The 20,437-nt window shown below is 39.2% G+C and overlaps 1 protein-coding gene across 1 annotated transcript in view; it reads right to left on the reverse strand.

Moving 5' to 3' along the window:
• Positions 1-445: 445 nt before the first annotated feature.
• Positions 446-20,437, reverse strand: part of LOC134679454 (period circadian protein) — a 49,813-nt gene continuing 29,821 nt past the window's right edge. Inside the window, exons 14-27 of the mRNA XM_063538367.1 lie at positions 17,138-17,256; positions 16,215-16,310; positions 15,756-15,902; positions 14,838-15,012; positions 13,676-13,820; positions 12,491-12,589; positions 11,474-11,599; positions 10,806-10,963; positions 9,821-9,997; positions 8,609-8,791; positions 7,082-7,168; positions 6,632-6,733; positions 5,155-5,304; positions 446-4,008 (exon numbers count right to left, since the gene is read on the reverse strand). Coding sequence (XP_063394437.1) covers positions 3,874-4,008; positions 5,155-5,304; positions 6,632-6,733; positions 7,082-7,168; positions 8,609-8,791; positions 9,821-9,997; positions 10,806-10,963; positions 11,474-11,599; positions 12,491-12,589; positions 13,676-13,820; positions 14,838-15,012; positions 15,756-15,902; positions 16,215-16,310; positions 17,138-17,256 — 1,899 coding nt within the window. The 3' untranslated portion in view covers positions 446-3,873. The remainder of the gene's footprint in view (positions 4,009-5,154; positions 5,305-6,631; positions 6,734-7,081; positions 7,169-8,608; positions 8,792-9,820; positions 9,998-10,805; positions 10,964-11,473; positions 11,600-12,490; positions 12,590-13,675; positions 13,821-14,837; positions 15,013-15,755; positions 15,903-16,214; positions 16,311-17,137; positions 17,257-20,437) is intronic.

Below are 20,437 nucleotides of genomic sequence, written 5' to 3' on the forward strand. Positions count from 1 at the left end.
TTTAGTTTCTGACACTATGTTATTTAGCAAAAAATAATCCTTATGATGAAGCCTTTCGATCGGGATGAAAAAGCTACAGGGTGTTTTTTTTTTCTCGTGTAGCGGGTTCGATTCCCGGTTCAACCATGTAATTATTTAAAAATCATGAATGCAGTTTAAATTGTTTTTAAAATTAAAATAATGTCTTCTTTCAGTAAAATGTTCCATCTACAATATTCAGAGTACTTTCCCTCCATGTGGCATAGCTGTGGGACGCCCTGTATATATATGTACAAACAAAACACAGCATTTATTACTTACATTTCTGAAATGTCACCAAATAAGGCTTAAAACATTGTTACAATTTTACTCGTATGTGTTACAAAGAACTGATTTTCTTCAACTCAACCTATTGTAGTCCCATCGAATGACGTAGTGCAGTTAAAGTAACCAATGAAAAACCAAATACTCATAAATATAGGTACCGTAAGAGCAGTAGCTACTTATTTATTTTACAAACATGCCTTGCCTTTTTTAAGATCGTACTTTAGATGCGTCTTAAAAAGTAGTAGCTTGTTTCCAGGAAACGTAATTAGGTAAGTATATCTTCTTTGGTCACACTAAGTCAACAATATATGTACATAACGCATTCTTATAACATTTTTAATACATTTGCTCAAAAAGTGCTACTTTATGTAGAGCTATTTAGCGTTCGCAAAGTTGGTTTTTGTAACTAGTGCTTTTTATATTTACATTTTTTTTTCTGACCGTCATCCATACAGAGTTTGGATGTTTAATAGTACATTATTGTCGAGGCTCGGAAGTAGCTACTTGCAGGCTGAGGATTCGTTTTAAACGGACGACCTTGGGAGTCCGTTTAATTGAATCCGAAGCCAGCAAGTAGCCTTCCAGCCGAGTCATATAGTGCTTTTCTCAAAAATGGTGCAAGAAACATAAATATCATAGAAACATTTTACAAAAGCAACGTTCTTACGTATATATTTTCACAGAGAAAAGCCCTTGCCGCCTTTTTATTTTTTTAATAAAAAAATAGAAGTGTATTTTTCTGCCGAAAATACGCCAACCTATTTGAGACAACTAAATAGTCGCGGTACTAATCATCTGTTTGGCTGTTTAATGGGCCTGTGCCTTCATTTGATATGGCCATTTGAACTTTTAAAAAGTTTGGAACTCGACAAATAATGGAATTTGTATGCAACATTGCAGTCCCAAAATCGAGACTGCAATGTTTTTAACTTTTTAATTTTTGACTGACCATAAACTCCGCGCTTCGCGACCTATTTTTTAGACGGCAAAGTCGACTTTGCCGTCCATTTTTGAGAAAAAACATTATCTGGTTAAACACACCATTCAGAAACAGTTTCCAAGAAGTCTGTGTAAATTTTTTTTTTACTTTATATTTCAGGCTTAGAGTTTATAAATAAAAAAACATACAATCCAATTGAGAACCTCCTACTTGAAGTCTGTTAAAAAACTTAAAAATGCCAGCTGGAAGTAACTTGCTCCTGAACCACTACCACCGGTTTTGACATTGACAGATACGCTCGCGTCTAAGTAACTTACTTTCTATGCATCTCACTCGTACTCGCATATTAGTGCAAGCGAGATGTATAGAAAGTAAACGTAGACGTGAGCGTATCTGTCAATGTCAAAACCGGTGGTAGCCGAACTTAAGTAACGGGACAAAGAAGTGGGGAGAAAATAATGAGGTAATATTAGCTTTTGATCAATCTACGCAGAGCAGAAAAGAGTTGTTTCTCATACCAGAAGTGAGGAAAAATTTACCAAGTTTGTATCACTACATCACATCACAACTACGGGCCTGTTTGCTGTAACTTGCTTCTTTTTAACATGTCTACATAAAATTCCAATCTGCGTAGGCACTAAATTAACGATATGACAATGATAGGTAACATTAATAACAAATGTGTACTTATCTAATCAAAAACCTTTCTTATTAAGGTAAGGTGGGGTAAGACCAACATAGTTTATTTTGCCGGGACAAGACAAACAGTATGAGGATTCCATACGAGTGACAGTCTTAACCCGGTGATAGTCTGACCCCACCTAACCTTACCTATGCCTATAACGAGGATAAAATGAATGCTGTCATTCCCTTTGTTATTTATAACTTATAAACTTGCGTAATACTATATTTGATTTCCATGAATTACCTAAATACTCACCATTTTGTTACAGCCATAGGCACAAACATGATTCCATCTATGATAACCTCCAAAACAATTTGTAATAAATTTTCAAAACATGTAAATATACAATTAGAATTTTTACATTATATACTTCACAAGACTTCAAAATGTGTATGAATATTACTTGAGAAAAATGGTGTTTTGTAATGTGTTTTTTTTTCTGTACACACAATTATTATTGACAGTAAATAAAATAACATAATTATTATTTGTTAAATACCTTCATTTTCGTCGCAGCATTATACATATAGGAATTTCCATGGCTTATGATTTTTTTTCTACACAGTTAATGTTTTATATAAGTGTACACTATATGTTGTACATTTTCGTAATTCAGATGTAGGTAGGTGGTAGGTATAATTTAAAAAAATAAAGGTGTCTGGCATTTTTGCCCAAGACTGTACGTTTTGTAAAGATAACGGAACTTAGTCAAAATTTTATATTAACTTTAAGTCTAAGCACGTTAGGTAAATCGTGTTTACTGAGCTATTTATTACAAATATAAAAAAAACAAGTCAAAAGATATGAATGTTTTCACTATCATTTTACATTAACCTATAGACCCTATATATAGATGTTTAGTTTTATTTGTGTTAAAGTACGTATTTTAAATATACAAATATGTATATACAGGTAATATTAATATTCGAGCAAAAAAAGGTCCTCTATAAAATCTCCCGATAGGTAGTTCACAACAATATTTAAATCCGTTTGTAAGAGAATCACCAGTACAAGGTCGATGTATAGAATATTGTGAATAGTACTCTCTCATTTACTTTTAACACGAATATTTCATCTCAAACAAAGGATTAAACTCTATACTAAAAAAATATATTATTATACTAACGATAACTAAAATATTTCTTATAAAGATACTTAACTCAAGTAAATTGCACATGCGTCCGCGATAAAGCGACGTCGGTACCCAATAACATTAAGCCTAAGTATTTATTTAACTTATTTTACATCATAACAAGCGTGTCGGCAAATATAGTAGAGCACAACACAAGTACAGTCAAATTACAATCCAGAGTCTCATCACTATGAAACTATACACCGTATAGATACAAACTATTTACATAAAACTCTTTCCATGTATTACACGATGTATAACTTATTGTGATATGTCAGTGGCGTTGCAAATGAAATCGTAAGGATTCCTGTTACCCGAGCAACGGAACGCACGCTCCGAAACCATAGTCGGACCAAAAAAGTCTGCAGCGGATTTGATAGCCCACGCAGTGCAAGTGTCATTTATACGTCATAATTTCATAGAAATTTGTCGCTTAAAATAACACTTTCACTGCGTGGGCTATTAAATCCAATGCAGACTATTCTTGGTCTGACTCTACGTTTGTTTTAGTTTAGTCAACGTATGGCGATCGGCGTCAGCGTTGAGCGTTCAACTTGGAACTTGCGTTTCGTGGCTGAGGGTAGTGTTGCATCTGTCCAATATGTTGGTCCAATGTCTATGCATCTCATTATCTCACTAAACAAAATGTGAGACGCAAGACACATTGGACAAAGAAATTGGATAAGTGGAATACCATCCTGAGGCGTTACAGTTCGCTTACGTTTCCATATGAGCCTCGAGTTGTAATTTTCGTATAGAGCATCGTGCACGCACTCCGGTCCATATTGAAAGTGGTGCAGGGCTCAGGAGCTAGGCCACTGACGTGGAGGGCTGGGGCTCGGGCTCGGGCTGCGTCTCTCTCGTCTCGTCTTCGGGCGGGGGCAGCGGGGCGTCCTCTTCATATATCATCACCAGTTTACTATATTTCCTTTTTCTCCTCGCGCGCTGAAATTATGACGATATAAATGATAATGCGTTTTTACCCGACTACGCGACGCAAAGGAGGGTAATGTTTACGGTAAATAATGAATAATAGGCCTATCAAATTAGATCCAAAATAGCGTTTTGAGGAATTAATTTTCAGCAAGCTAGAAATCGTTTAATAAAACTTTAATTTTGATTTATAAATGCGCGTAATCCGAGTTTGCTCCATCACATGTAATTCAATATTTCATTCCCATTTGTGTCCAGCAGGGTCATGGATCGTTCCCGCCTATCACGTAGGACTGAGACAAATAGGAATACCCAAAACGCTATCAAAACAAAATTAAGATTGATGCTGCTTACTCTTAGGGCCAGTTGCACCAACCACATTTGACAGACCGATCAACGTCAGCCGGCGCGCCCCGGGACTTTACTATGAAACTTTCCATACATAAAAATTTAGCGAACTCTTTAACGATACGAACAGTTTGGTGCAACCGACCCTTAGTGTTGTACAAACAGCAACACTTAACTGTCCATCAGTGGACCTTATTACAAAAGGCATAAGGTCCACCGATGGACAGTTAAGCTTATGGGCAATGGGCACAGAATAAGTAATAGTATTCTCATAGAGAACGGCCACGCACCGCCCCGCCCCGTATTACCTCGCCCCGCAACTGGCCGTGACATGAATCTGGCGGACTTCTGGCGTCCTCTCAGTAAAGCGACTTACCCGCACATACACAATGACGCGTGTACAGACGTGCCGCGCACACATATGAACGCAAATGATTATTGATGTATGTGGCTATGGTCCCTAAGCTTCTTTTTAGGGTTCCGTACCCAAAGGGTAAAACGGGACCCTATTACTAAGACTCTGCTGTCCGTCCGTCTGTCACCAGGCTGTATCTCACGAACCGTGATAGCTAGGCAGTTGAAATTTTCACAGATAATGTATTTCTGTTGCCGCTATAACAACGTCGGGCGGCGTCAGTACTTGGATGGGTGACCGTTTTTTTTTTGCCTTTTTTTACATTATGGTACGGAACCCTTCGTGCGCGAGTCCGACTCGCACTTGCCCGTTTTTTTTACCCGACTACGGCAACGCAAAAAGAGGGTTATATCTTCTTTGACAAAGTATAAAGTTGTTCTCCGTTGTTTCATTACCTTGGCTTGTTCGTTGAAGGACAGCTTGTGGCCCTCCTCGCCGGAGCTGCCGGAGCTGGTGACGCCCTCCTCGAGCGTGAGGCGCGCCGCCACGCCCTCCAGCTGAAGGTCCATGTACAGCTGGCCCAGCTGCTCGTTCACCATCGACGGCTGGAACAAATTTTTAAACTATACTCTGTATCTTTAGTATACCTAAGTATTTACAGTGTGTTTGACAAGAGCGTGACCGGTGTACATGTATATTTTAAGTATAAGTGCATAAAATGATTATGCACTACATCGATGGTAAAGGTACCATCGCATTTTCCCGATTTTAGGGTTCCGTACCTCGAAAGGATAAAACGGAACCCTTATAGGATCAGTCGTGCGTCTGTCTGTCTCTCCAAAAGTACTGGACCAATTAAGTTGAAATTTGGTACACATATGTAAATTCGTGAGCCAAAGACGGACATCTTACGTAAACAAATGAATTTTAAACATGGAGGCCACTTTTGGGGGGTCAATGACAAAATTAAAAAAAATGCTTTTTAAACTATATCGTGTTACATATCAAACGAAAGAGCTCATTTTGAGAGTCTCAAATATATTTTATTGTAATTTTATAATAAATAGTTTAGAAGTAATTTAAGAAAATAGCCAATAAATTACCATTCCCCCACCCCCCTGACACGTTTATGCATGACACGTTCGTACGTTTCCGTGAAAATACGATAGTAAAGGATAATACACTACATCTGTAATGTTTGGGCGTTTAGGTACAGAAGACGCTAAATGTTTTGCATCGGGTCTATCTATGAGTATGAGTTAATACTGATAACTTTAAGAAAAATACATTAATAATTTCGTTCTTCAAATTTGACGACTAATCGAGATGGCGCTGTAAGGCTCAAAGATAAACAAAAATAATAATGTTAGTGAGGAGGAAGCGTGGTGGCCTAGCGGTGAGAGCGTGCGACTTGCAATCTGGAGGTCGCGGGTTCAAACCCCAGCTCGTACCAATGAGTTTTTCGGAACTTATGTACGAAATATCATTCGATATTTACCAGTCGCTTTTCGGTGAAGGAAAACATCGTGAGGAAACCGGACTAATCCCAATCCTTATTGGGATTAGTCCTAGTTTACCCTCTGGGTTAGAAGGTCAGATGGCAGTCGCTTTCGTTTAAACTAGTGCCTACGTCAAATCATGGAATTAGTTGTCAAGCAGACCCCAGGCTCTCATGAACCGTGGCGAAATGCCGGGATAACGCGAGGAAGAAGAATAATGTTAGTGAGGAAGAGATTGTTAATTTTCATTTAAAACAATTATATTATTTTCATTAATATATTAAGTTTTCTCATTTATACGATTGGATGACTTAATTTTATTAGATATAATTTTAATAATGCCCGTCATATACTTCCGTGGCATAATATATAATAAGGACAAAACAAAGAAGGAAGGAAAGGATAAATAGCTAAGGGCTTGACGGAATCTTACCTGTTCGACGGCGACCAACTTCTTTTTGTCTGATTTTAAAACTTCATCTAAACTCTTTGTTACGACCTGGTATTTGTATATCAACTCCGATGTTACGCATACCTGGAATAAAATAATTAAATTTTAGTATTTTATGTGCGACAGGTGCATAATTATTTACCATTCACTCAGTTTTTTCATAAGACAGCTGCAAATAGCTAAAATAATAAATAAAATTGAAGTAGATTGTTTGCCTAGAAGTTGGCATTAAAAAAAAATACAAATGAAGTTAATTTAAATATCACAAATAGAAGTGCTGGTGTAGAAAAAAAGTATAATCGTTTTGATGCGTAACGCTATACCAAGTAGGTATATATTATTATATTACACACAAATAATCAGTTGGAAATAAGTCGCACACTGGGTTTCAAATATGTATTAGTTTTTTGTTTGCAATGCGATCAGACGTACTTGTTCCATCCAGGGTGGTTCCTTTTTTCTCCTCTGCATCTGTTTGTTGCGGGGGTTATCATTGCCTGGATTCGTGGACGCACCAGACTAAAAACAAATAGTATCATATAAACACACGCAAATATTATACTAGTTGTTTCATCCAAATGGGACTAAAGTTAAATTATGAGAGATCTTAGGGACATCGAAGCGAAATATTTAAAAAAAACTTTGTCAATTTTCATAATAAGAAGACGTATTGTATGATGAAAATTAGAGATGCCCCGAATAGTGAATTTGGCCGAATACCGAATACCGAATATTCGGCCCCCTCTCTCGGCCGAATACCGAATATTCGGCGACCGAATATTCGGCATAACATGCGAACATTTTGAGTCACAATTATTATGAAAACTGTTCGCCAACAAAGCACAACGTTTGCTAAGATATATGTTTATGTTGAACAGAATTAATGAATGTAGTCATAGTCAATCAAATCAGACCCATGATAAAAAATAAAATATTTTGTAATCAACAAATGCTCAAAAATTTGCCTTCTCATTTAACCACTTTCCAAGAATACATTTTAGATATTAAATATACCTAGTTTTTGGTTATTTTTTTGTGATTTTTTTCTTTTTAGGTAGGTGTAACAGATATTCGGTATTCGGCCGAATAAGAGGCAACATTCGGCCGAATACCGAATATTCGGTAAAGTGGCCGAATAGGCCGAATACCGAATAGTTGCCGAATATTCGTGGCATCTCTAATGAAAATATTCCTACTGTTACTCGTAGGGCGGTGTTTAGCTTAACAGAATGAATTAACTTGAAAGTTTCCATGCCAGTAGTCATAAACTTACATTTTCAGTCATTTTCGCAATAAAACGAATTCAAATTTTTTAAAGATAATTTACCAGGTTCGATCTTGGGCTTCTCTGATCGATTATATATAAATTTATTGAAAATCTTTCTACTTATGCAATTTTCCTTAAGGCCTAATTGTTCTGCAAAACTACTGTAGTTTTCTCATACAGTTTCTGATTTTCCTTTACTGTCCAATTAGGCTTTACGAGTATCGCCGGGGATGGTTAAATTAATGAAAGTAATTAATAACCCTCATACAATGAGTATGATTGGTAGATATGCTTATTATAAAGAAATATCTGGGAGACCGAGCTTTGATCTGAAAACGTACAAAAATTCAAAAATGCGCGTTTTCCCAGAGATAATACCTAGCTAGATCGATTTATCGCCCCCGAAAACCGATATAGCAAATTTCATCAAAATGTTAGTCGTTTCCGAGATTCCCGATATATATATACATAGAAGGCTAAACCACGCTTCAGTACTGAGACACCAGCGCGCCGCTCTCCCACCTTCGTCACCGGGCACGGCATTCTCCTGCCAGCTATGCGGTCGCGGCTGCCGCTCTCGCATTGGACTTAATAGTCATTTGCGGAAGTGCCGCACTCTTAATATAGACGCTGTTTAAGCCATCATCTTATTGATGTGACAGGCCAAAAGGTATTAGATAGATAACACTTACACAGTCGGTCGGGTTGAGTTTATTCTTGGCGTCGCCGCTGTCCTCCGCGCTGCCCGAGTCGGTCTTGAAGAAGGAGCTATAGAAGGAGGAGTAGTTCGACTCCTCGTCCGTGTGCTCCACGGTCCCCTCGCTCTTCATCTTGCTGTCTCGCGACGCCGACGACTCTGGGACGGCTTCATTACTCTGTTAATAAATAAATAATAATAAATAAATATTATAGGACATTCTTACACAGATTGACTAACTCCCACAGTAAGCTCAAGAAGGCTTGTGTTGTGGGTACTCAGACAACGATATATATAATATACAAATACTTAAATACATAGAAAACATCCATGACTCAGGAACAAATATCTGTATCATCATACAAATAAATCGGCTTTCGGCTTCGCAGGCTGGGTCACTACCCACTAGGCCAGACCGGTCGTAAATATGACGAGGAGCAGATCAATTAAAGATGCACATGAATGGCACAGCTAAAACGATATGTCGCGGGTTTCGTAACAAAAGGATAAAACATAATTAAATCAGGCCCGTAAAGTTTTATGAATGAAGGGGTAAATTGTTACACGACTTCAAAAAGTTTGTTCGATAGAATTTTTTCTAATGTTAAATTGGAACTAAAATCCAACCACAAATCGGCCTAAGCGTTCGTACGTTTGTCCGAGATTGTATAATGTAACCCCCTTATTGATAAACGCGCTACACGCCTCAATTAGCTAAACGTTCGTCTTTATCTGTCATTTTGACTTCTGTATTTGTATGAAAGGGATAAAACATAACTAAATCAGGCACGTATAGTTTTATGAATGAAGGGGTAAATTGTTACACGACTGCAAAAAGTTCGTTCGATAGAATTGTTTTCTAATGCTAAACTGGCACTAAAATTCTACGATTGTATAATGTAACCCCCTTATTCATAAGCGCGCTACACGCCTCAATTAGCTAAACGTTCGTCTTTATCTGTCATTTTGACTTATGTATTTGTAAGAAAGAGATAAAACATAACTAAATCAGGATGGGCCAACTTCGGCCACTCCAAGGGACGCAGCCATGCGGTAGAATGAGATAGCAATATCACTTGCTCCCTCTAACGCATAAATGCGTCCCTTGGATTGGCCGGCGTTGGCCCATCGTGTAGAGGAGCCATAAGCGTTCATAAATCATAATTCATAATATACTATTGTCGAAGGCTGTATAATTGTAACATACCCTGTTGAGCGCGTCAGTGGCGGAGCATATGCTGGTGTTGAGGCTGGTGTTGACGCTCCGGGATGAGGCGGGCGGGGAGGGCGCGGAGGCGGCCGCGGCGATGGCGGCCGCGCGCTTCTTCTCGCGTAGCACCGCCGACTTGCCGGGCGGCTTCAGCGGGGGGGTCGGCTCACACGCCTGCCGTCACATACACAATTCAACACTTAGGACTGATTTATACGGCGCGCGAACTCGTATGCGATTTTAGTTACATTGAGAACTGTTACCTCCAATTCTGCCGACCAATCAAATACCGCAATGTAATAAAACTCGCATGCGAGTTCTCGCACCGTTTAAATGAGCTTTTACATACATAACTTGGACAATCGAGTTAATAAATATTGTATACATTTTTCACTTAAATACATTGCGACAAGATGAAAATATGTATACATATTTATGAGCTCGACTATATTTAATGCTGATATAAACAGAACACCGTGGAGTAGTGGACCAACTCAAAGCAGTTAAAATGAAGGACCATTTTATTTTAGGATACAGTCTACGTTGGCTATTTGGCGAGATATTGTTGTGTGACCTTAATTTGAATATTTAACAACATTCATTTTAGGCATTACTTCTCGGGACCTAACTTATAACTAATGAGCCAAAATTCGATGTGTTTGTGTTTTTCCGTCGAGAAGTTCCTTTGGCTAGCTTTCGAGTGCAAGTATCTACTCCTCAACTTAATCAAATATCAGAAAGTGGTTCAATTTGAAGCACACATATACATACTTATATACGCATTTACGCAGTGAAACTAAATTAAAGTGTGTAACTAATGGTGTTCTAAAACTAGATTGTGGGTAGTGAATGCAAATCGGTTATTTTTTGTATGGAAATAACCGCGGTTTCGGTTAATAACCGATTATTTCCATACAAAAAATAACCGAAAATAACCGATTTGCATTCCCTAATTGTGGGCTAGTGGTATGTGGTAATATACCTCCTCATAATTGCGCTTCGTTAGCTTCAGATTGGTCTGCGGGTTAGAGCCTTGGGTATGCATCACGTTTTGCGGCATCGTATAAGGCGCTTGATGGTTGATCTGCGAAACCACGATCGGAGACCCGAATACCGCCTGCCCGTACATCATGTATTGCACTGGAAACAACAATTAACTACATTTAAAAAATACATATATATGTTGGTCCTAATACTCGTACCTAACTCTAAAACTATTGGCCTTCGCGTTTTACCTCTAGCCGCGCAGAGGCCTATAAAAAGGTCTCCCGTTCCATTCTAATTCGAATTTATTTTTGACTAATCGAAATTTTGACTTGGCACGTTTTGAAGTCTGCGTGGCATATACGTACATAGCGGTGTCTCACTCATACACAACGCATGATTACCCGCATTAGTGTGATATATAGCGTAATAATTAGTCCTTGCAACGACCTAAACTCCGCCCCTCATACAGATAACCAATGAGGATGCATTTAGGATTTCTCATCTTGTGCATTGTGCGGGTCAATGGTCGAAATTCTTAGCATAGCATGCTTTACTTTAGAATAAAATGAACAAGTGATGCTATATCGCTTCTTCTCAAATAACTACATGATTTTAGAACTGGTCACACCTTGGTCACACATGTATCACGAATAGAGTACTTACCAGCCGGGGCTTGGAATTGCAATTGTGAAGAATTCGGCTTGCTATGATCATGCGCGCTGGTCGTCGACGTAACCGGCACGGTAGGGGACGGTACCGTCGTTGGTAAGTAGTACACGGGCACGAAACCTGCAAGGATTACAAAAGTTCTATATTGTTAACTTATCATTAATATATAGTACATGATCACAGTGGCCGGGAAATGGCAATTCGTGGATGCGAATCTCTTTTGTCGGACGATGTCAAGATGAGCCAGCAAAGAAAACGAATCCAAAAATTGTTATTCCTGTCGAGGCACGTATAGTGCTTTTCTAATAATAGAAAGGAATAAGGAGAATCACTAAAATCGAACCATAAAAATAATTTTCATCTGAATTATTTTCAAAAGAGTGGAAAAATTATGTATATATTAACATTATAGGGTACATCGCCAATTACTAGCCACCCCCCAATTACTGGCCACTTAATTTGATTTCTATTTATAGGTGAACAAAGTTCATTTTAGTATATAAGGTACGAAAATCCAATTATTAGCCAGTTTTCAATTACTGGCCACCTATTCCAAAAATGAATTCTATTTACAGATAAATAAAACTCATTTTCAGTATAAGGAAAATGGCCAGTAACTGAAATTTATCCACAACCCACTCGTTCAATAACTGGCCGCCTCTTACAAAAATGAGTTCTATTCACCTATACACAGAATTCATTTTAGTATAGGTGGCCAGTAATTGAAAACTGGCTAATAATTGGCGATGTACCCTACTAATAAAAATAATCTAAATGTTTAAATCATAACTAAATGGAACAGGGTTGCTTTTGTTTTAGTTCATTAAAACAAAACAAATTGCATTCTATTTTCAATTGTTTCAAATTAGAGTTTCATACGAATTAGAATGCAACATTTTCTTGTTTGGTGGGTCGCTAGAGGTTCAAGTATGACCAGGAGGTAAATATGGACACGAAGAGCACAAAAAAAGTTGATTCACCCATCTATGGAAAGATGTTTGTTTGCCTTACCTGGCACAGCAGAGATGGGGCTCACTAGCGGCATTTGCTGCGGCAAGAACGTGTTCATTCCGGCCACGAAATTCTGTTGCCACACGGTCGCCGATGTAGCTGAGGGTTTCAAATAGAAAAAGCTGGTATAAATACGAGATTTCTAGATAATATTGGCAGTGAACTGAAAAACTCTTGGGAACCAGCAAAGTCAAAAATTCGGCTGCGAAAAAAGGCGACGATGCTTTTTGACATGCCATGGTCATATTTTTTTAGTAATAACAAGTCTTCGACCGTGCTAAGTTTGCATCTTAACACTGAAAATGCATACATATCCCATACTTAATATGTAAACATAGCATGGATTTCAAAAGACATTTTTATAGAATCATAGTTTAAACTTAAAACACGTACTCGTATAACAGCCCTCACAATCTCTAAAACTCTGTTCATTGTGTTTCTCTCATTTATAAACACTATGATTCCCTGACGTGCGTATCTAATCTTCTACCTGTGTTCTGCCAGGCGTGGCTTACTCCGCGATTTCGTCGCTTTGGGGTCATCCATTAATTACATCACACGTTTAGGGGGAGGGAGGGGTCAACAAAATGTGACATATTGTGACATGGGGGAGGGGGGAGACACAAACTTTGTGACGTCACGCGTCACTTTAACTTCATCAGTAACCGAAAATTTATTCAAATTATTTTATTCGCTGTACATTTGAATAACAAGTTTTTAAAACGATAATCGTTCTTATTCGTTTAATTTTCTTTCCTAAGCAGTTTTGGGTTATAAAATTACTAATATTTATATCGTCAAAAATATTTTGATATAATATTAATAATACTTAGGTACTTACTTAATTCGATTTGGCGATTTCGTAGAAAAAATGTGACGTCACACTAGGGGGGAGGAGGTTTGCCAAACGTGACCAAGTGTGACAAGGAGGGGGGGAGGGGTCAAAAAACCTAGAAATTCGTGTGACGTAATTAATGGATGACCCCTTTGCAACAGGTAGCTACAAGTAAGTTTGTTCCCCACCAATTTTCGTAGCTAGCCATAAGCCGCGCGTGGCGCTGTCGCCACCTAGCGGCCATATCTGTCCTGATCGTAACAGACGCGTTTTGTTAGTGAGTCTTCTGTACCTAATAGTTACTATTAATTTATTTTGTGGTTCTTAAATAGAAATAGATGTGAACTTACAGACGGTGGCGACGGAGACGGAGGGCAGCGCGGGCACGGAGCAGGAGGGCTGCCGCCGGCGCATCTGCCGCGACGACGCGCAGTGCTGCTTGTGCGTGCCCGCCTCCGCGTCCAGGGGCTTCGAAGCTCGCTTCAGTCCGTGCGGCTGTGAACACTGAACTTCCATTAATTAAAAAAAAACTAATCAAAATATGTAAATATTAACCCCTGTATCCATAAACGCGCTACAAACCTCAATTATTTAGCTAATAATCGTTTGTCTTTAACTAAATCAAGCCCGTAAAGTTTTATGAATAAGGGAGTATAGTCGCACCAATAAAAGTCTCCAGCGGATTTGATAGCCCACTCAGTGTAAGTGTTATTTATACGTCATAATTTCATAGAAGTTTGACGTTTAAAAAGACACTTGCACTGCGTGGGCTATCAAATTCGCTGCAGACTTTTTACGGTCTAACTCTAAGATTTCACAACAAATTGTAACAATATGATAAGACAGGGTCATTCCCTACGGCACACATTGCTGGACCCAAGTGTGTATTTTTATGTCTGTTTTGTTTTTTTAATGTGTACATAATTTCTTTGTCTTCTGTTCTAATTATTTTCTCTTTATCTTATTTATTTCATCGTATTGTCCTGTGTATGTGTGCTTTATGGAATAATAGTTATTTGTTTTGTTGTTTAACCGCTCGTGCTAATATTGATACCCGAGTAAGTGAAAGGTTCCAAAATTGACTCGCTACGCTCGTGGTTCGAAAAATGGAATCTTGAGCGTTGCGAAGGTTTCAAAGCACGAGGGTTAAACAAAATTTGCCCCCGAATAAAACACAAAATTTTTCACCACACCAACCCGAAGCAAATATTAAATGTAAAAATCAAACTAAATCAAACCAAATTAAATACAAATGAATGTTATTAAATATTTATCATCCAAAATCATTTAAAAGTCAATTTTATCAGCAAACATAAGAAAACAACTCAAAATTTGCATTTGATTACTTTGCCTCACATGTGAATAAAATGCAATCAGTTTTTGACGTGCAAAGTAAGCCTTTCCGAGCTGGTGTGGTGAAAATGTCTTTTTTCTTCTTCTTCTCCTTAAATAGCAACTATTTGCTTGAATTTGGATACGGGCGAAGCGGGCAAGGATTTTACACCAACTAACCTGATCCGCCGGTATCGCGTTGACGGTGGTGGGCACGAAGGACGCGTTGCAGCGCACGAGGTGGTCCCTCTTCTTCTGCTTGCTCTCGTTGTTCAACTTCTCCCGCTCCTCTTTATTGGCCGGTCGGCATTCGCGATGGGTCTTCACGAACATCTTCTCCATTTCGGAATTGTGTCTGTGGGACAGATAAATAGTATATTCAAGAGATTTTAGAACAGTTAAGATCTGGTTTCCTAGGATAGCGGTGCCGTCATATAGCGGCCGTCTCCAACTCTCCATACAAAATACTACGACATCCATATTTAGGCGTATTATTTTGTATGAAGACGGTCGCTATATGACGGCACCGCTATCTTAGGAAACCAGAACATAAGCGCTATAGTCGCATAATTATTATTTACATACATGCCTAAATCATGAAAGATATTTTCGACGAACGAACTATGTACCTATGTGGTTCTTCAAAAATGGAGTGTTCAACATACTGCACAGTACGTATGTACTTACCTCTTAAATACTTATTAGAAACTGACGTACACAATATCATACGGTAAAAGCGCAACCATCTTAGGGTCGCAGCTTTTTAAAGAGTCGACGACAAGAGTGACCTCTTTTTAGGTATAAAGCTACATGTTACAAGTTCACAGGTGTAAACTTTAACATTGATGCGTTTGACAAACGAAGGACCTCTTGACCAGTGTTACATAGTAAAATATACCTTGTGGCTTTATAAAAAGGGTTCACTCCTGCCTGCTGAAGTTGCTAGCGTCGAAAGTTATGCTACCAACAGATCACTCGCTTATAATATAGATACTGTACGCTTCTTAGTCGTTATACTCTTTGCAGTGTCGTGGTCAACAGCTGACATGTACGCTTACATGTAGGTATAGTATGTATATACAAGTAAGAGTTATTTACTTATTCAAGACGGATTCCGTAAGTCTTATGGGCTGGTACTCGTACGGCAGCGTCAGTGGGCTCTGCTCTGATATGAGGTACGCCGATTCCGCTGAGATCATCTCCATTGAGTCGGCGGAGTGCTGGGTCACAGGCGACATACATTCCCTAGAGGTAACAGATTAACATTATAAGGGCTTATTTAGACGATGCGAAAACTCGCATGCGAGTTTCATTACATTGCGGTTTTTGATCGGTCGGTTGAATTGGACGTAACCGACAGTCCGCAATGTAACTAAAATCGCATGCGAGTTTGCGCGCCGTCTAATTCAGATTTAAGACAAAACAACAAGATATTTCCAGATAGGTCTCTACTATTTTCGATCCAACTTAATGTAAATTTAATGTAATTCTGTAATTTAAGCGATAATACTAAACCCGAAAAATACAATAAAGCTTTAACTCGCACATTTGACTTACCCACTAAACATATTTGATTCTTTACATGGGACTAAAGTCATATCTGTGACTTTCGCCCCCTCTTGTCCGAAATCATCTTGATGGCTGTCAAAATACCTGCGAAAATACAATGCGGTTAAGACCACGCCAAGACGCTTCACTCACGTTTCACATCAAATAATATTTAAAAAATGTGCGTTTACGGAACACGTGGGGCACGAGTTCGACTTGCACTTGGCCGATTTTTTCATTAAGAGTTGAAAGTATTAACCTTTTGGACGCCAATGACCGATATATCTGTACCGCAGGTTCAACGCCAAAGACCGATTAATCCGTCACAGACCATAGAGCAATGTAGACCTACGTGCATATGCATAAAGTTTAATTTTAGTTTTGACACTTCGGTGACTTAGCGTCCGAGTGACAGCTTTTGTGTTTGACACGGCGTCGAAAAGGTTAATAGAAGAACGTTTTATCTTGTCAAATCACATGCTTTGACCTTATGCATTGCACTGTACTGTACCTGTAACCTTGATATTACGGTTGAAACATCTCCTTGCACTTTTGAACGCCAGGGTACAATAGAACACTGCACCATGCCACATTGTTTGATGCTTGCTGGTCATGCATACATATCTCAATCACAGAAGAAATAATAGTACTACCGTACAGAAAGGACACTTCCTACAAACTCGAAGCTTGACAGCGATTCAGGGTCGAATCATGCTATCCCTTTCTAATATATGGCACTATTTCTTTCGGCTATTTAGGGTTGTCAAAATTCAAGTGATTATCTTATCTGTGGTCGTGCACGCACAAGGAAGTCAAGTGGTGCCAACCCTAATAATTGCTCGGAGCAATGCTGAGCCGAACGGAGCCGAGCTCGACCGAAGCCAGGAGTGTCTCCCCACTGTCTCAATGTAACTACATATATAAGTTCTTACCGTTTTAAGTTGACGTTATAATTCAACTGGTTGTAACTTAAAAGAGTCCCAGTGCTGGATTTGCTGTCATTGTACTCGTGGTGTGGTGATATCCCCCCTAACATCACAGAGTCCCGTTCCTAAAACAAAACATTGAAACCGGTCCCGTTACATACTATTCCAAAGAACATTGAAATCTTGTCACTGACACGACATTTTTAAAGAGACAGACTGTTTGAGTAGCCAGTTAAGACAAGTGCACCCTAGTGCAAGGGCAAGTAGATAGATACAATTGTAAATCGTCAGGTGACAAGTAAAACTCACTATTTACTAAAAAAAATATTAAACAAAAATCAGCCTTATGTAGGTATTATTATGGTTCACTGTTGCTATTGTGATAATAATTAGTGAGTTTTGGTTGTCTCCTGACGAAATACAATACAAATAATAAAACTTTCCTTTTCTCCAATGGGAAAAGTGTAAGGTGTGTTCAAGGTGACAATGCCTTTTATGTTAACATACGTTTAAGACTTATATCATATAACTATTAAGAGCGCTCTTACAAGAAAAGTCGAAAAAATGCAAAATTTATGATACTAGTCGACGAAATTCAGGACTTTGTGCTCATTATTAGAAACAATGAGTACGTGTTCCAGTAAAAGCGTCTTCTTATCTTTTTAAATATCGTTGTAAATATTAGAAAAAGGACTTATTAAATTAGTAATGAATTTTTTTCTGATGGTCGTTTCCGAATAACCCCGTGAAGCACTGAACGGCAAGCTCTTATTTGGAAATGTTGAGAAGTTTACTCTGCTAAACCTGGCTATTTTGTATTACTAATACCCTGTACTTTAGGCATATCAAACGATATTTTTCCTACATACCTTTGAGAAAGAGAAAATCTAAGTAAAACGAATTCAATTTTCTCTCCGAAACAAGTGTCAATTTCTACGAAAATCTACTTAATATCGAAGTCATTTTCATACTCAAGCAATCTGCAACGTTTGCTTATACTGTTGGTATACATTAGTGTTTATGAAATTCTACTATAATTTTTTGGCAATTTTTTGAAAACTACTCTATATTACCGATGACGCGCGCTCGCCAGCTCAGTGCCGCGGCAGAGCTTGTACAGGTAGGACGTGTGTCGGTCGGCTCCGCACATTTTCAACGGCGACGACGAGGTTTTTTATCATTGTGTGCGGCGGGCGCCGTGTAAAACGCTTTACTGTGTGCGTGTAAACCGCAACGAGAGACTTTGATCCTAGCACTGTTTTTATAGTATTATAATTTTTAATGGTACAGTTTAATAAACTACCGGACAGTATTAAAAATATTTGAAACGACCTGACATTCTATATGTATTTATTTGACTCAAGATAGTACTCGGGGTCTGATGATGGAGCCGGAAGGTGGTCACCGGTACCAATCAACCATGCAACTAAACCACTTTGTGTTTAGGCTCGTTTTATTCATCTCAACAAGATCTTTGACACAAGACTGTACTCAGGATCTGATGATGGAGCCGGAAGGTGGTCACCGGTACCAATCAACCATGCAACTAAACCACTTCGTGTTTGGGCACGTTTGATTCGGCTCAACAAGATCTTTGACTTAAGATAGTACTCAGGGTCTGATGATGGAGCCGGAAGGTGGTCACCAGTACCAAGCAACCATGCAACTAAACCACTTCGTGTTTACGCTCGTTTTATTATTCTCAACAAGATCTTTGACACAAGATAGTACTCAGGGTCTGATGATGGAGCCGGAAGGTGGTCACCGGTACCAATCAACCATGCAACTAAACTACTTCGTGTTTGGGCTCGTTTGATTCGTCTCAACAAGATCTTTGACACAAGATAGTACTCAGGGTCTGATGATGGAGCCGGAAGGTGGTCACCGGTACCAATCAACCATGCAACTAAACCACTTCGTGTTTAGGCTCGTTTTATTCGTCTTAACAAGATCTTTGACACAAAATAGTACTCAGGGTCTGATGATGGAGCCGGAAGGTGGACACCGGTACCAATCAACCATGCAACTAAACCACTTCGTGTTTACGCTCGTTTTATTCGTCTCAACAAGATCTTTGACACAAGATAGTACTCAGGGTCTGATGATGGAGCCGGAAGGTGGTCACCGGTACCAATCAACCATGCAACTAAACTACTTCGTGTTTGGGCTCGTTTGATTCGTCTCAACAAGATCTTTGACACAAGATAGTACTCAGGGTCTGATGATGGAGCCGGAAGGTGGTCACCGGTACCGATCAACCATGCAACTAAACCACTTCGTGTTTAGGCTCGTTTTATTCGTCTTAACAAGATCTTTGACACAAAATAGTACTCAGGGTCTGATGATGGAGCCGGAAGGTGGACACCGGTACCAATCAACCATGCAACTAAACCACTTCGTGTTTACGCTCGTTTTATTCGTCTCAACAAGATCTTTGACACAAGATAGTACTCAGGGTCTGATGATGGAGCCGGAAGGTGGTCACCGGTACCAATCAACCATGCAACTAAACTACTTCGTGTTTGGGCTCGTTTGATTCGTCTCAACAAGATCTTTGACACAAGATAGTACTCAGGGTCTGATGATGGAGCCGGAAGGTGGTCACCGGTACCAATCAACCATGCAACTAAACCACTTCGTGTTTAGGCTCGTTTTATTCGTCTTAACAAGATCTTTGACACAAAATAGTACTCAGGGTCTGATGATGGAGCCGGAAGGTGGTCACCGGTACCAATCAACCATGCAACTAAAACACTTCGTGTTTGGGCTCGTTTGATTCGGCTCAACAAGATCTTTGACTTAAGATAGTACTCAGGGTCTGATGATGGAGCCGGAAGGTGGTCACCAGTACCAATCAACCATGCAACTAAACCACTTCGTGTTTAGGCTCGTTTTATTCGTCTCAACAAGATCTTTGACACAAGATAGTACTCAGGGTCTGATGATGGAGCCGGAATGTGGTCACCGGTACTAATCAACCATGCAACTAAACCATTTCGTGTTTGGGCTCGTTTGATTCGTCTCAACAAGATCTTTGACTTAAGATAGTACTCAGGGTCTGATGATGGAGCCGGAAGGTGGTCACCAGTACCAATCAACCATGCAACTAAACCACTTCGTGTTTAGGCTCGTTTTATTCGTCTCAACAAGATCTTTGACACAAGATAGTACTCAGGGACTGATGATGGAGCTGGAAGGTGGTCACCGGTACCAATCAACCATGCAACTAAACCACTTCGTGTTTAGGCTCGTTTTATTCGTCTCAACAAGATCTTTGACACAAGATAGTACTCAGGGTCTGATGAT

This window comes from Cydia fagiglandana, chromosome Z (genome assembly GCF_963556715.1).
Source record: "Cydia fagiglandana chromosome Z, ilCydFagi1.1, whole genome shotgun sequence".
NCBI lineage: Eukaryota > Metazoa > Arthropoda > Insecta > Lepidoptera > Tortricidae > Cydia > Cydia fagiglandana.